We start from the raw sequence: 15,363 nt of genomic DNA, 5'->3' as shown, positions 1-15,363 counted from the left end.
CCTTCACAGTGCTACAACGCGCTTGTGATTTCTGACCTTGATTTTTTTTTTTATTAACGCAACACACACCGTGAATAATTTATCAGTGACATCACCGCACTTCATTGTAACTGGCATTAGGTCTTGCTAAAAGGAAAGGATATGACGGTAATAGCATCTTGCTTTGCTGTATTACTCATATCATAATCAGATCTTCCTGTACAAGCAAATGCACAAATAACCAAACTCTCACAGTACATTTTAGGGTATCACTGGTGTAATATTAAAACGTGTACCCCTTTCTGAACTAAAATTTCCCCCTTAAAGTGCATAATTTCATCATATGGAGTTGAGGAAACAGTAACAGCATATGATGCCAAGAACTGTAAATGATTTTCATACATGTTGTGGCTGAAGTCACATTGCTGTGTTAAAATTTGGGTAAAGAACATGTAAAGGTAGAGTCACGTCTAAAGCAAACCCATTTTAACAGGAATTAACAAATGTGAAAGTTTTATTTTATGAGTACTACTACCACTGGTTACTGTCTTAATTTATAACTCAATAAAGTATTAATTATTTAAAAGTTTTTATGATATTATTTTGAAAATTCATGAATGGTGTCCCGCATATTTTTGACTGGTGTCATCCTAGCTTTCTCAATTAAAGCACAACATTTGACAAAGTCATAAGTAAATAACATCTTCATAAAGGCAAAAAAATACTTGTGTAATCATCTATCTATCTATCTATCTATCTATCTATCTATCTATCTATCTATCTATCTATCTATCTATCTATCAAATCTGACATATTATTTATTATTATCTGAAAGTCATGTTATTGTAGTATTATTACCGATTCATTAACTTTAATAACCACTATAGTTTAATCTTTAATAATGTGGCATCTTTGTTTGATAACCAAGAAATTTGCACCTAGTACTGTGAGATAAATGCACTGGAGGAAAAAAACAAAATAATAATACCCATTTGGAACGTGCTGGCGTTGAGGTATAAAGCAGCATTAAACTGAAATACTCCTTGTATTGTACTTGTCCTTGTATTGTACTATTACTATGTGCCTCTTCAGATCTCCAGACACTAGACGGCGCCATATTTCCAGCAGCTCACCACTTCCGTGTTGTCTGAACTCTGACCCGTGAGCTGGTGTCTGTGCTCGGATCTCATTCGAGGAGGATTTTGCGGGTTAGAAAATGAAAGTATTCCCTCACATGAACGGACTGACACGTCTGTTTCGCTAGCTTAGCATAAGCTGCGTCCGGTCCTTAATACGATTTGCGGACTGGGCGGGTCACCCGGCTGCTGTCACATAACATGACCTACATGTGTTGCTCGCTGTCGGGATTTGTTATGCTACATAGCTAGCTGGCTAGTCGGCTAGCTAGCAGGCTAACGCCGCCAACAGCGCTGACTTAAAAAAAAGCGTCGCTGTCAAGTGGGGATAACATCCGTCTTTATGGTTAGAAATCAGCGTAAATCAGATGATCCGCGATCAGTTTTTTCTCTGTGGCTCATTACCAGTCCTCTGTCACAATGTGTCCGTGGTCGGCTTCACCAAGTAACAAGACAAGCCGCCTTGAAGTATTTAGTTGGTGATAACAGTGAGCTAGCTAGCCTGAGTTAGCCAGGTAACAGCTCACCGTGTCTGTCGGGGATATTTAGAGCAGCTGGCGTGTGAAGAGCGGTTTAGGGTGAAGCTAACCGGGGCAGCCGTCAGCTAGCCGGGCCAGCTAAGACACCGTTTTTCTGGCTTCAACGAGATAACGTTTCAAGGCAACAATGGCTAACGTTACAGACCTGCAAACAAAATACAGCAAGCTGGCACAGGAGTACTCCAAGGTAAATACACCGCCTCATACTGCTGTTGAAGTAAAGCATGTTGTCCGTGTTGAAGGCACAGTTAATGAAACTCAGAAGCTCCCAGTTGTGCTATTAGCATTAGCTACTGGAACTGTCATCACTTGAGAATGCGGCTCAAACGTATTTAGCTAACATTGAAGACCCCTGAACTAAGTGGAGTGAATGGAGCTGACAATACAGACCGCTTGTCACTGTGAAGACACTTAAACTTTAGTCTTAAACTTCTGGCACTTTAGCCAAAACTATAAGCTAGCCTGCTGTAAATCCCATATTCAATAAAGTTATAACGTGTTTTGAGTGTTGTTGATTCAACTACATGAACTGTGTGGCCAGTTTGGAAGACGTGTTTCGTCTTGCAGTTGAGTTATATTGTGACATACTGGTACGTGTGTGTGTCAAGGTAGACAAAAGTGGAAAAATAATTTTATTAAAATGTATTCAAGGGTAGTTTTTAACTTAATTCAAAAGGCAGAATAAGCCAGACGTACCTGAGTGTACACTGGTATGTCATAAGACCGGATATGATAGAGGATTGTGGTTATTGTGGTTTATTTGTGTCTGAATGCTGTCACTTCAGCGCGTTATCATAAGCCCTTATATTACCTAATTTAACTGATAAAGTTATCTTTCTAAGGGTATTGTCACAGCTGAGAATGATTGAAAAAAAAAAAATCACAGTTTTTAAAGGTTAATGATTTGTCGACAAGTGACAGTGGCGTCTGTGTTTGTGCCTTCTCCTGTGAGCTGTGTGCGCCCTTTGTGTCGCTGTCAGCTGACAGCACGGGGAGTGTGTGCCGCTTCCCGTTCAACTCTGATCTCCCCCTTAGCCAAGCGCCGTATCCTGCCGAGGAAGCGCTGACTGTGTAACTGTCAAAAACATGGCGGTCGTGCTCAGTTATCTGCTGCTATGTGTGTAAAGGTCACTGGCCATACAGTAGAGAGCATTAAGTTTTATTCAGAACAAGAGAGGGGGAAAAAAAATGGCAACAACACACAAGCATATACCAGAGATGCGAGTTCAGCTGAAGATGCCGCATCCACACTGCGTTATTCACCCGTTTTCCTCTCAGTCGTGACCGCTGACCATGTTGCATTTGTGTTTCATGTCTCCATGTTTTCCCCTGTGTGTTTTTCACAGCTCCGCGCCCAGAACCAGGTGCTGAAGAAGGCAGTCGTGGATGAACAGGCCAGCACCGTCTCCCTCAAGGTAAACTGACATATAGAACATCAATGATTGAATCCAGATTATATCATAAGCTGTCTGTAATAAGTACATCATCAAGTGAATATATTCAATGGAGAAGTGTTTTAATAATTGCTAAACAGATCAAGTTGGCCGTCTAATCTGACAAGTAGTTGTTGCAGTATTGCAGTTAGTTGCGCAGATTGCCGGGTAGCTTTTCCTTTGCAATCGAAGAAAGAACTCTGCATTCTGCAACTGTGCGTAGAGCAATGTTTTCATCATTTTGAGGCCGTGATTTACCCGATACGTTCGTTTAAAAGAAAACCCGCACAGTATTTTCATGCCCGACACATGTTTGTTGTTGTCTTCGTCAGGAGCAACTGAAGCATAGGGACCAGAGCCTGAGGAAGCAGGAGCAGGAGATGGACAGCCTCAGCTTCAGGAACCAACAGCTGGCCAAGAGAGTGGAGCTGCTGCAGGAGGAGCTCGCTGTCAGTGAAGCCAAGAGCAAAAAGGGGAAGGTGATCATGAGGGATAATCAAGGGAGGGGCAGCGCAGTTAGGAAGAGGGAACAGGATGTATTGTGTAATTTTTTTTTGTAACGGTAAAAACAAAAAAGAATCTGATGCACACACATCAATTTTACGAGTAATTATGAAATTTGCAACTTCAAAATTGATGATCAAACGCTAATTTCTATAGAGTCAAAAGGCCATGATTAACAGCCCTAATTTTATCTCCACCTCCTGCAGAGTAAAGTAGACTCTCCGTCACAGCATGGCCTGGAGACCCAGAGTGTTTTTGACGAAGACCTCCAGAAAAAGATCGAGGAAAATGAGCGACTTCATATCCAAGTAAGCAGCTGTGTTTGTGTTTGTAACGGGCTGTCATTGCTCTAGTCAATGCACTGGGGAGGCCATGCACGTGACGGCTCTGTTTTCTGCCTGATTGTCATTAGTTCTACGAAGCAGACGAGCAGCACAGGAGGCAGGAGGCCGAGCTGAGGGGGCGACTGCAGGAGCTGGAGAGGGACTCGGAGCAGCACCAGACTGTCGTGGACGGACTCACCGCTAAGTACATAGACACAATCGAGCGGCTGCAGAGTGACAAAGCACGCTTAGAGGTGAGGATGGGCAGGATTAAAGTGGAGTCCATGATGTAATTGTCCGCATTGATAAGGTTTATTAAAATCTGTGTATATTCCCTTTCAATAGGTGAAAGCACAGACCCTGGAGAGGGAAGCAAAAGAGTGCAGAGTGCGAACAGAAGAGTGGTACATCCTTCTTTTTATTCACCCTTTGAGTGGTGATTTATGATAATGATTTAAGAGTCGACAACTAATCCAATTGTTTCAGCTCTCCATTTTGTGTACCGAGTCAGAATTAATTGACTAAAGTAAAATGCATAATTAAATCTGTTAAACTCTCGTCTTTTTTCCCTCTATGCAGTCAGCAGCAGTTGAGACGTTGCCAGTCGGAGCTGAACAGACAGGTGAAGCAAAGCAGCAGTGTGATCCAGGAGAAAGTGCCCTTCAATGACACCAGTGAGTATCTGGCACCGCGCCACGTGGACAGAGACGATCTGCTACAGAGCAGACATCTATATGAGAACATTTGTGTCTGTCAGTGACACCATAACAGCCTCCTGCCCAGGAGTAAATAGTGTAATGCTGCACCATGCTGTAACTTTGCACGTAAGGAGGCAGGAGGCTTAAACATTTCACTTATGTTTGTTGAGTATATAAAGTGCCGGACTAAACCTCTGCTCTGGTTTTTTGTACCCTGCAGAATTCAGTGACTACAACAGCCTAAATGTGCCGCCACACAATCGAAGGCACCAGGTGAGTTAGAACATAAACCCAGTTTGTTTTATGGGAATACTTGTGTCTGTTGGCGTTATTAACTGCTTTTAAAACTATGATTTTAGTTGTAGTTTTTTAAACCCCCCCTTTTTTTTTACATTTTGTGAAACATGAACATTTCCTTGTTTATGAACCAATAACTAAAGCCCTGTTTGCAAAGGACTAGAATTACCAGGGGATCTCGTGTGATTTAGAGATTACAGCATTCACACGGGATAAGCAAAGGGTTATTTGATTCAAATTTACTGACAATATCTCCTGGATATAAGGTCAATACCTTGTGTAACATCAACTTTAAGAAGTGAAGCATCTGCTCTTAAGTGGCCACATGATTAATATATTTTAGAGCTGATTTGCACACTTTGAGCAGGGTTCGTCATGTTCAAGTACAGCATCGTTTACATCATCCAAATGAGCTGCAAATCTGTATTTATGCTTGTAACACGTGGAGGGACTGTGTTCGCCAGCAGCCACATTATTCGGATAGTTTACAGCTGATTTGCAGTCGCTTTGATTCTGAAAGCTGATGGTAAGTGGAACTTTGACATCAGATCCAGGAGAATGTCAGTAAACTAGTTAAATATAGACTTTGCACCCATGTGAATGCACCACACAAATTACAAAGGTGGGCTGGCAACATGAAGTACACATTTGGCGAATTCAGTGATAGTGGTAGATTGGGCTGCTGCTACAGATCATTTTTCATTAACAATTAATTAAATGGTCAATAAAGTGTCTGGAACTTATGAAAAGTGTCTTTTTACATTGTTCTTGAGTTCAAAATGATGAATTCAAGTACAGTCCTCAGCCCAATGACTTCTAAATGACTAACAAAGAAACAAAACCAGTCTGTGAAATGCAAATGCCAGAAAGTTTGTAGATTTGATTTAATAATGACACAGCTATACATATACATACATATATATGTCACGGGCAAGTTTAAACAGCTGAATTGTTCTTAGTAAACAGACCCAAACGTTGAGCTTATAGCACATGTCTTGTTTCTGTGGTTGTAGCTGAAAGCCCGGGACGTAGCAGGTCAGGCCTTGAGTTTCATTCAGGACCTTGTGGCTGCTCTGTTGAACTTCCACTCCTACACAGAACAGAGAGTGCACATCTATCCTCGGGACTCCTCCATAGAGCCCATCTCCCCTCTGAACCAGAAGGTGAGGCATCCACAGGGTTCATACAAAGTCTCGTAAGTTTAGAGAGTGCATTACTTTTTAGGAGTCATTAGGAATACGCTTGAATTTGTAAGCGACTCCTGCTTGAAAAAACACAAAGTTTTCAACATAATCTGGTGCTTTGTCTACACAATCACACATGCAATATTTAATATTTGCGGTGGCTTTACAAATAAAGTGTGTGTTATTAATTGTACATATTTAGAAGCATACTTCCTCCCTCTACACAGTTTTCTCAGTATCTACATGAGAACGCAGCCTATGTGCGCCCCCTGGAGGACAGCTTTCTGCAGTTACACCAAAGCATCACGGAGGACACAGTCACAGTGCTGGTGAGTGTATTTGGACAGGGACATGGTGTGGGCTTGTTCATTATGCCTGATTATAATCAACCACTTACTGTGTTTTTTTTTTCTCCCCATCCTAATATTGAAGGAGACTGTGGTCAAGCTGAAGAGCTTCGCTGATAATTTCTCTTCGTACACCCACTTTCTGCAGAAGATTCTTCCTTACCAGCTGAAAAGGTCAGTGCTGCTTGTGCGTGCACGATGGCAAAATGGAGTGGAGCAGACTATTGATGACTATCCTCTCTTCTCCTTTCAGCTTGGAAGAAGAGTGCGAGGCGCCTCTTTGTACTGCTGCACTTACCGCGAAAAACCAGGAGCTGCAGGGAGACATGAAGAGAGTAACTTCTGTGTTTGAGAAACTGCAGAGCTACATTAACATTTTGGCCTTACCTAGTAAGTAAACATGGACAGAATTACACGCCAGATGTTGCAATTTTCATACAGCTGAATTGTTTTTAAGTTGTTTGTTTTTTTCGTGAAATAAAAAGGGTGCTGTGAAGTGATACAATCTGCTGTTTTATTAAACAACTTTGCTCAGGTGTTCGTCAGGACGCCATGCTACCGAGCAGCACCTCAGCTGTCTTCACCCAGCTGGCTGCCTGCCTACACAGTCTTCACGATGCCATTAAAGGTGAGCAGCACCTTGAGCCTTTTTTTGTTTGTTTTACCGGGAGCCATTAACATCCTGTGTCAATCAGCACAGCGATTCCCTCAGCTGCTGTTGCCATTCATAAAAGTCAAACTTTTTTTTGTTTTCGTCACAATACCCACCAGCAGAGTAAATCTCCAGAGGCCTCAGTGTAGCGTCTGTCACACCGCAACGTCAGAGGGGGAGTATAATTTTGTGCTCTCTGGCAGGGAAGAGTCACTTTTATGTAACTGGCACATTTAGCATAAGGGGGGATTGTGTTTATGTTATATTTGTTACAAGTACCATTCTGTTTGTCTTGGTTCTTGTGGGGACGGTGAATTTGGTCAAATAAACGCTGAAAGACCTGCTATATCAAAATATCATCAACGTCTGTGACGCAGATTTCCCTTTCCCTTTCTACCTGCCCAGAGATGTCAAAGCACTACAACCAGAAGGCCGGCTTAGAGCAGGAGCTCCCCACCATCACCCAGAAGCTCTGTACCACCTCGGAGTGCCTGCTGGGATCTTTGGGCTCCCTGACCAGCAGCACTGGCAAGGTACAGCCAACAGGGGGCAGACAGCAGTTGGGTGTATATCTCCTAGATCGTATGTCCAAACAGCATGTGGTATTTGTTTTCTGTAATGCATAAAAGCTTAATTGGTGAGTGGCAATGAGTTTTCACTGCAACTGGATCGCGCTGGTAATTTGCCAGTAATGCGATACCGTTGAACGGCAGGACTCAGGTGTGCAGCGGTTAAATGTTCAAAGATATTGTCCAAATCACAGTTTGTACAGCTGGTCCCCGGTCAGAGAAGAGGGATAAATGATTTCTCTTTGTGAATCAAGCGAACCGTTGGCTGAGATGTGCCCGCCGATTGGAGGCACAGTCCGGTGGGTTGCAGCATTGAATAGCACGCTGGCACACAATGTGTGGGGCGAGCTGCATTGTGAGTGTGATCGTCTCTGCAGGCGAAAAGGCTCAGTCGCTCAGACGTTTATCATCCCGGACACTTGACGGTGCAATCATCTCTCTGCTGTAAACACACCAGTTAATTTAAAGCTAAACAGAAACGCTGAGTTTTGAGAGATGTAGATGATAATTAGTGTTTCTCAAGCTAAGGAGGGAGGCGAGAGTCTGAATGATATGAGACATCACATCACGTTTTGTTGCAGATTGCCACTTTCTTCAGCAACAACTTGGACTTCTTCACATCACCAGGCTACAGTCCAAGAGGTGGCACAGTCACTCTCAACCCCTTGCAAGCAGAGAGCATGCTGGCCAACAAAAAGAAAGCAGCTGCCTACATGTACGCGATCAAAAAGGTTAGTGTGCTTAAATTTGAAGTTATGCCCGATGTCTGCAGTGCATTTACGTGCCCCCAGGCCGCGATGTGGAAACAACATGAAGCATTAGATGATGTGTTGAATCTTTTGCTGAGAGAGTTTGTATCACACATAACAAGCTGTTTACAGTATTTAAACAACCTGCAGAAATGATATGAAACACCTGAATTGATAAAAATGTTCTTGCCATCAACAAAAAATATTCATGTCCTTCTGTGCGCCTTATTTCCTAGTATAAGACATCAAAAATGGCATGACATGTACCAAATGTTTCGGCTTCTTTCGGATTTGTTCTCCCAACTTCAGAGGGCGCTATTGCAAATTTGCTACTGAGTAATCTGACCCTACATAGATATACTATTAAAGCCCCCAGACTTGGTACATGAGTTTATTCTGCCGACTTTTAAGTAGCTTCCTTAAACGTTCTTTTATAATGAATAATTTCATGTTTTATCTGGTTTCATCTCTCCACTTCAGCTGTACTATGTTTTTTGCCTCTTTGGTTTTATGATTACATTTCCTATTTAACTTTCTTTTCTCACTATAATAAAAAGTACTTTAATCATAGTGCTGTACAGATTACTGATTTTTTTTTTTGTTGTTTTCACTGATGTAAGAGCATTCTCTGACAGTACTCCTCGTTCTGTGTCTTTGTTCAGCCCAGGCCACAGTCTGTTCCATACAGAGAAGCCCTGTCAAACCGTCGCATACTCACCAGCTCCACTGAGAGCAGAGAAGGCCTCACTCAGCAGGTATGACGCTCCACTCAAAAACTCTCTCGGTAAACCGTTTCAGTTTGTTTAGAATTGATTAATTAAAAGATTTTGATAATTGTTCTGTAAAGAGGTCACATCTGGCCAAGAGCAGCAGCCAGGCTCCCAATCAACTGTGGACAATGTAATCATGTATGAGTCAGTGTGGCAGCCAGCTTTGGTTGCCCTAAACGCTGATGAATAATAACACAGAGATAAAGACAAAAATGTTTCCACATGTTTATTGTGGCTTTGTGTTGTACGGGTTACATAAAGATTAAAGAACGAACTGAAAATTCTGGGAAACATGGAAACAAGAAGAACAGCAGCAATGGTTTGTAAGAAAATACAAGGATATTGGAAATGTTGGTCACAAAAGTATGGGAATCGTTTAACAAGTTGCTCTTTAGGGACAGGGTGTGTAGAGTTGAGAAGATTGGGCAGTGTGCCTGTGCATATTCTGTTCTGAGGAAGTGTTTTCTTTCTCTTTTCTTCTTGTAAATGTGTCCTTTGGTCCATAACAGCCCGCTTGAAAGTGTCACTTCAGCACCAAGTTCACTATTAAAAGTACAAATTCATAAAATGTAAGTGTAAACATGAAGCTCGTTGGGCTTTTATCATTTTTAGCCTCCAGATTTTGAAGGAACAAAGACCTGGGCCATGAATACATTTTAAAAAATTTCTTCTTGGAAAAATATTTATTTCCGTTTGTAATTTAAATTCCTTTCATTAGATTAAAAATGGGATTTAAGAAACCCAAAGCCTTGCAGGATTACAAACTGCTTTGTTATACAGTTTCATCCTAAATGCTGCTGCCCTTTCACTCCCCTCAACCTTTACTCAGCCCTCTTCCCACAAGCTCACTGTCCGCTCCTCTCCTCTCCCCGTCGGCCTCCTGCAGGTGCAGCAGAGCCAGGAGAAGATCGCCCGGCTGGAGCAGGAGAAGGAGCACTGGCTCCTGGAGGCCCAGCTGGGGAAGGTGCGGTTGGAAAAGGAGAACCAGCGCATTGCAGACCTGGAAGCGCAGCTCGCAGCGGCTCTAGGGGGAAGTCCAAACACTCAGGCAGCTGCAGCCAGCACGCTCGCACAGAGCCATGAGGAGGCAGAGAAAGAGCTGCAGAAAGCTGTGGGGAAAGAGACGACGCTGTGCACCAGCCTGGTACGGTCCCTCCGCTGGCTGCTGTGCTCGTTAGTTTTCGCTTGCAGAGGAAATTTTCTGCCCATGGCGCTCACTGGTGTCTGATTTGCTTCAACAAAGGGCGCATTATTGTTCTTTTCTCGTAGCTCCCACGCTGAGCAAGTTTTTGCTTAATAAAACTCAGACATCCAATGTACTGATTCAGCAGAAAAGATAAATACCGTTGTTTATGCAAGTCTGTGCAGGGTTCACAGTGCAGTCACAATCCAGAGCTGTTTGCCTCTGTGTATCATCTTTTATCTCTTGCATGGCTATTTGTCCTAGCAGTGAGAGGCCTGTCTGGGCTCGAAGTGGATTTTATTTATCTGATCTGTGATGGAAATTTCCGAACATGTTTTTCTCTCTTCTCTTTGTCACCAGGTTGGCATGTTGTGCACAACTCCTACAGTTGAGCATGTGAGTATTTCTTCCCTCCTCCAATGAACACATTCATAGGGCAACTCCAGCAATTTACACATTAAAGTGTGTTTGCAGGTCTTGGGGAGTACTACTGCGTTTGTGAAAAAGGGTTAGTATAAAGCCTTTTGTGGCTCCAAAGGAAGCTACACATAATCTGATAAATATCCTCCACTCAGTGGCTAGGTTGCATTGTGGGTAATGTGGGCTCGAGATTTTGAAAAGCAGTCCACTGGTCCATAACACTGTTGGACACATCGTGGACAGAAATGATCAAAATCAATACTGCAGAACCTGAGATACTGATATATATTTTGTCGTCCTTTACAAATACCTGGTGGCTACATTACCCACAACGCAACTTAGCTACTAAGTGTCTAGAAGTAATTTTTCAGATAGCCTGCAGCTTCCTCTACACTCCTTATTTCATACATGCTGTTGTAATCCCCATGACCTGTAAACACACTTTAAATATTGAAAATTGGTTTACCCTTGAAGTGAAGAGTTCCTACATTACAATGTATATACATTTTTAAAAACAGTGATACTTCTCAAAAGGAAAAAGTCTCATCTAGCTGGATGTTGTGTCTGTGTTTGCAGGTGGGAGACGAGGACTCCAGGGAGCAGCTGATAAAGACTCACTACATGGCACGAGTGGGAGAGCTCACCACCCAGCTGCAGATTTCTGACAGCAAAGCTGTCCACTTTCACTCTGAGGTGAAGCTCTCACATCACTGTTTATCTCAGGAAGTGCTTCTCAGCATAGTTTCGAACATGGCATGTCATCTGGGAAGAGATATGGAAACTCTTAATGCAGAACAGTCACTTGACCTGTTCCCTCTTGTGTTCCTTCCTATAATCATTCCTCAACTATTTTTGTCTGCTTCTTTAATTTGCTTGAGAACAGAGAGTGTAGAGACTGAACCAGAACTTAACCTTGTTTCTCTGTTCTTTCCTCTTTGTACTTTGGAAATGGTTCTCGAGTCCCATTATAACCAAGCGTGGCCTTTCTTACTGAGAGAGTGACATCTTATATTTTTAGCGTTATGGTGCCGCTTCATTTGAATGGAGATATTTGTCTAAGTGACATCCTGTCGCGTTGTGACTAGCTGGTGTCAGTCATCCTTGTTTTGTGTCACAGCAACAGGGACGCACCTGATGTTGAGTCAGTGTCTCGGGTATTAAACTGTCACTTTTTCAAACTGTGCATTTACCTTAGGCGCCGTCCTCAAATATACACATTACTCCAAGAAATATCTCCCTTTATGCAGCTGTTGAAAAAGATCTGTAGAGTGTGAGGACGTGTGTCAAACCCAACAGGGGACTGCAGTCGTTCACTTTCCTGTTTTCCTCTCTAGTGTCGAGCTTTGGCCAAGCGATTAGCCATTGCAGAAAAATCGCGGGAGACTCTGAGTGAGGAGGTCAAACGTGCTAATCAGAACATCACGCGTTTGCAGGTAAAAGACCAAAGAGCTTTCTAAGTATAGACATCAGCCTCCCTTTCAAATCTGAAGATTGTAACTGTGGTGGCTCTCACGCAGGATGAGCTGACTACGACGAAGAGGAGCTACGAAGACCAGCTGAGCATGATGAGCGACCACCTGTGTAGCATGAATGAGACTCTGAGCAAGCAGAGAGAGGAAATCGACACGCTCAAACTAGGCAGCAAGGTACAACACTTGGATTTCTGTTACGTCTGCTTCAATCCTTTTTTATTCGAGCTCTTGTCAAAAATGTTGCCTTTTGAAATGTTTGCCTTCCTCTCAGGTTTGTTTTCAGCTGTCACTTCCTTTCACTCCATATGAATAAATCTAAACGCTCCGTCGCTACAGAAGAGTGGTTAAATATCAAGTGGCTTCAGGGAGTGTGAAGTATCTTTTCAGGACTTGCGGTGAAATGAGACGTTGTAAAGTTCTCTGTCAGTTACGAGGTGAGCTGGGAGGTCGTCGGTGGTGTTGTGTTTGCTGCCGTGCCTGATGGGAAAAACACCTGCCCGAACCATCTGAAGAAGTCGTTAAGTTGAAGCGGCAGAAATGGAGAGGCCTGCTGTAAGCGCGCATGTTCCTGCGTGTATGCACACAGACGGCCGCATGTTGGGTAGTTGCAGGACGGAACATGTTCGTGAGCTGAAGGTGGTGATTTTCTCTGGAAGGTTAGAGACCAGCCTCAGCATGTTCTTAGATTTCAATCCAGAGGGCAAAACTAATCCGAACTATCGCAGCCTGGCGCACTGCAAAGCAACATAGTTGTTTCAGGTTTTCCCTGGATATTTTTGAGACAAAGGTGGCAAAGGCTGGTGAACAGTTTGAGAGAATGATGAAGGAAGAGAGCTCTCCAGTGCTGCTAGTGTGGGTCACAAGCTATTGGAAAAATTGCTGAATTTTGATCAAAAATAATAATACTAAATTAAAGAACTAAATTTAAACAACTAAACAAAGAGGTATGACTTTTCTTGCCCAGTTGGAAAATGAGGTCCCCAGAACACTGCTTTAAGCTAGGAAGGTGGCAGGGTCCGCCAAATATGAACAAAGTCATACTGCATGAAATTGTGTTGTCCTTTCAGGTCAGCTTGTTTATTGTTTACTCAGTCATGATAACTGTTTTAACTGTTGAGATTTTGATTATTTTGTTTGTTTAGGCATAAAAAGAAGATCTTTCTCTTCTGATTACATTTTTTTCCATGATATCCAGTCTTACTTAATTCTGTATTCATCGGTTACTTGATAGCTTGACCTTGATTTTGTGCATTTTCTGTTTCTTTTAGGGAAATGCCAAAAAGAACAAAGGACGCTAGAGCTGCCTTCAATTCTCTGGCTCCATTTGGCATCACAGAGAGCACTTTGAGAGAAGACCTGGTCTGTGGAGCCTCCCAGCAGCATCCTGGTACCAACACCACCACCGTCACCAAACCCCAGGACTGGCTACATGAGCCCCAGAATCCTCCACTGTCAGCCAGTGGCAATACAAAATGAACCGTACGAAGGCTCTGTCATTTTTGACTGAATCCTCTTTCCCCCTTTTCCTTGCCACAGCACCAGTTAGAACATGACATGATTTGCTCTAAATGCTTTCTGAAACAGTCGGAAGCGGCTGCTTGACCTTTTGGCTGATGCAGGATATGGAGAGAATCAGATTTTCCTCAAACAGGACAGAGGAAGTTGAACTGATGATAATGCTCACTGAAGTTAAGACTTGAAGACCAAACCCTGTTGATCAGTGTGTGTATTTTTTCCTGCTTAACGTAAGTGTGAGAGCAAATGAAACTCACCGCTTATCTGTGGGAGCAGGCCAGCAGAGCAAACGTTGGTGTGGCTGTATGTTTGCAGAGTGTCGTCTCATTTTGTGACCGTGGCACCGGGCTTTACAACATGTGAGCGTTGTTTTACACTTAGATTTTTTTAGATCAGATTTGAGATTATTTGTGCATTGCCTGTATGTCTACATACAGCATAAATACCCCTGATAACACGTGTGTGTGTATATAACAAGCGTCTGTAAAGAAGGGCTTTTAAACCTGAATGAACAACACACTTGAATTCATTCCTCAGTTCAGAAAATGTTTAAGTCCTCGGGGAGTGGGGAAAAGAAAAGAAAATGTCTGCCTTGAAGCACTGTGTTTACCTAGACGAAAACATGTAGGTCGGACATGTCGGAGCTCGTGATATGGTGTCAGTCTGTCTCTGTGAAGTTACTCTCAGAATAGTTGTTTTTATCACCAAAGTTCAGTGTGGATGTGCACCCAGAAGCCTGATGTGGCACAACGGTCTTTTGATTCATGTTGTAACATGTACGGACAAAAAAGGGTTAATGTGAATACACACTTGTTTGAAATCATGATATAATTGTACTGTATAATTTCAAAACAAAATATATACAAAAAAGGCATTTATTCAGAGGTTACAAATCTTTATTTTCCACAAAATGTGGGAAACTGAGTCTGCAGTTTTTCTTATGTGTGTGTTTCTCCGATAATGAGGCTGGATTTACTGGGAAGTGTCGTAGAGGGGTTGGCCCATATTATAACTGGCGCTTAGACACCCTGAATCATGAGTCATGGCAGAGTGCAGTTAAAGTTTACAGTTAAATAGAAGCTCTTTGGCTTGTAGTGACACGAGGTAAATTAAAGAAAAAAAAAAAAAGCCCAGCAGTCGGTATGAGCAGTTCATTGAAACCCTCTGTTTGCCAGTCGACACCTGCCAGCAAACCTTTTGACTACAAAGATTTGCCAACGCCCCCGGAACTGATTTTAAAAAAAACAAAAAAAAAAACCCCACTTGTATTCTCAAAATGTAACCTGTTCAAAAGCATATATAAATATGTGAAACACAATAAAAAAGCTTGTTGAACATTTACATGCTTGATGTGTTTAGATTCATTAGTAATTATCCTCGTCTGACTTTGTGCTGCATTCCTAGGAGTTGGTGTAGGCTGGGATTTTAAATTGCCTGTGATCTGAAAAAAAAAAAGAAAAGAAAAAAAAAAGCCTGTAACACACCCTAACCACTGGGAAATGAGGCCAGCACTATTTAACTGGACATTTGAGAGCTGGAAGATTACTGTTTGATGCCGTCACTTTGTTTTGGAAGGGAAAACATGTTGTGTCA

The 15,363-nt window shown here is 42.5% G+C and overlaps 1 protein-coding gene across 2 annotated transcripts; it reads left to right on the top strand.

The window, feature by feature from the left end:
- Positions 1-1,111: 1,111 nt before the first annotated feature.
- ppp1r21 (protein phosphatase 1, regulatory subunit 21) lies at positions 1,112-15,111 on the top strand. Of its 2 annotated transcripts, none has more exons than XM_030442242.1 (22): positions 1,112-1,841; positions 3,001-3,069; positions 3,420-3,536; positions 3,798-3,899; positions 4,004-4,168; positions 4,260-4,318; positions 4,494-4,588; positions 4,833-4,885; positions 5,923-6,072; positions 6,321-6,422; positions 6,526-6,614; positions 6,694-6,830; positions 6,976-7,068; positions 7,498-7,625; positions 8,243-8,392; positions 9,073-9,165; positions 10,067-10,324; positions 10,724-10,759; positions 11,360-11,476; positions 12,118-12,216; positions 12,301-12,429; positions 13,524-15,111. In XM_030442242.1, the coding sequence occupies exons 1-22, from the start codon at positions 1,782-1,784 to the stop codon at positions 13,551-13,553; spliced, it is 2,331 nt and encodes a 776-aa protein (XP_030298102.1). In that variant the 5' UTR covers positions 1,112-1,781; the 3' UTR covers positions 13,554-15,111. The 2 variants fall into 2 exon arrangements, with proteins under 2 accessions (XP_030298102.1, XP_030298100.1); XM_030442240.1 differs by having other exon boundaries at positions 3,420-3,566.
- Positions 15,112-15,363: the final 252 nt, after the last annotated feature.

This window comes from Sparus aurata, chromosome 15 (assembly GCF_900880675.1).
Source record: "Sparus aurata chromosome 15, fSpaAur1.1, whole genome shotgun sequence".
In the NCBI taxonomy this organism is placed as follows: domain Eukaryota; kingdom Metazoa; phylum Chordata; class Actinopteri; order Spariformes; family Sparidae; genus Sparus; species Sparus aurata.
This window is presented reverse-complemented; position numbering and strand designations above follow the sequence as displayed.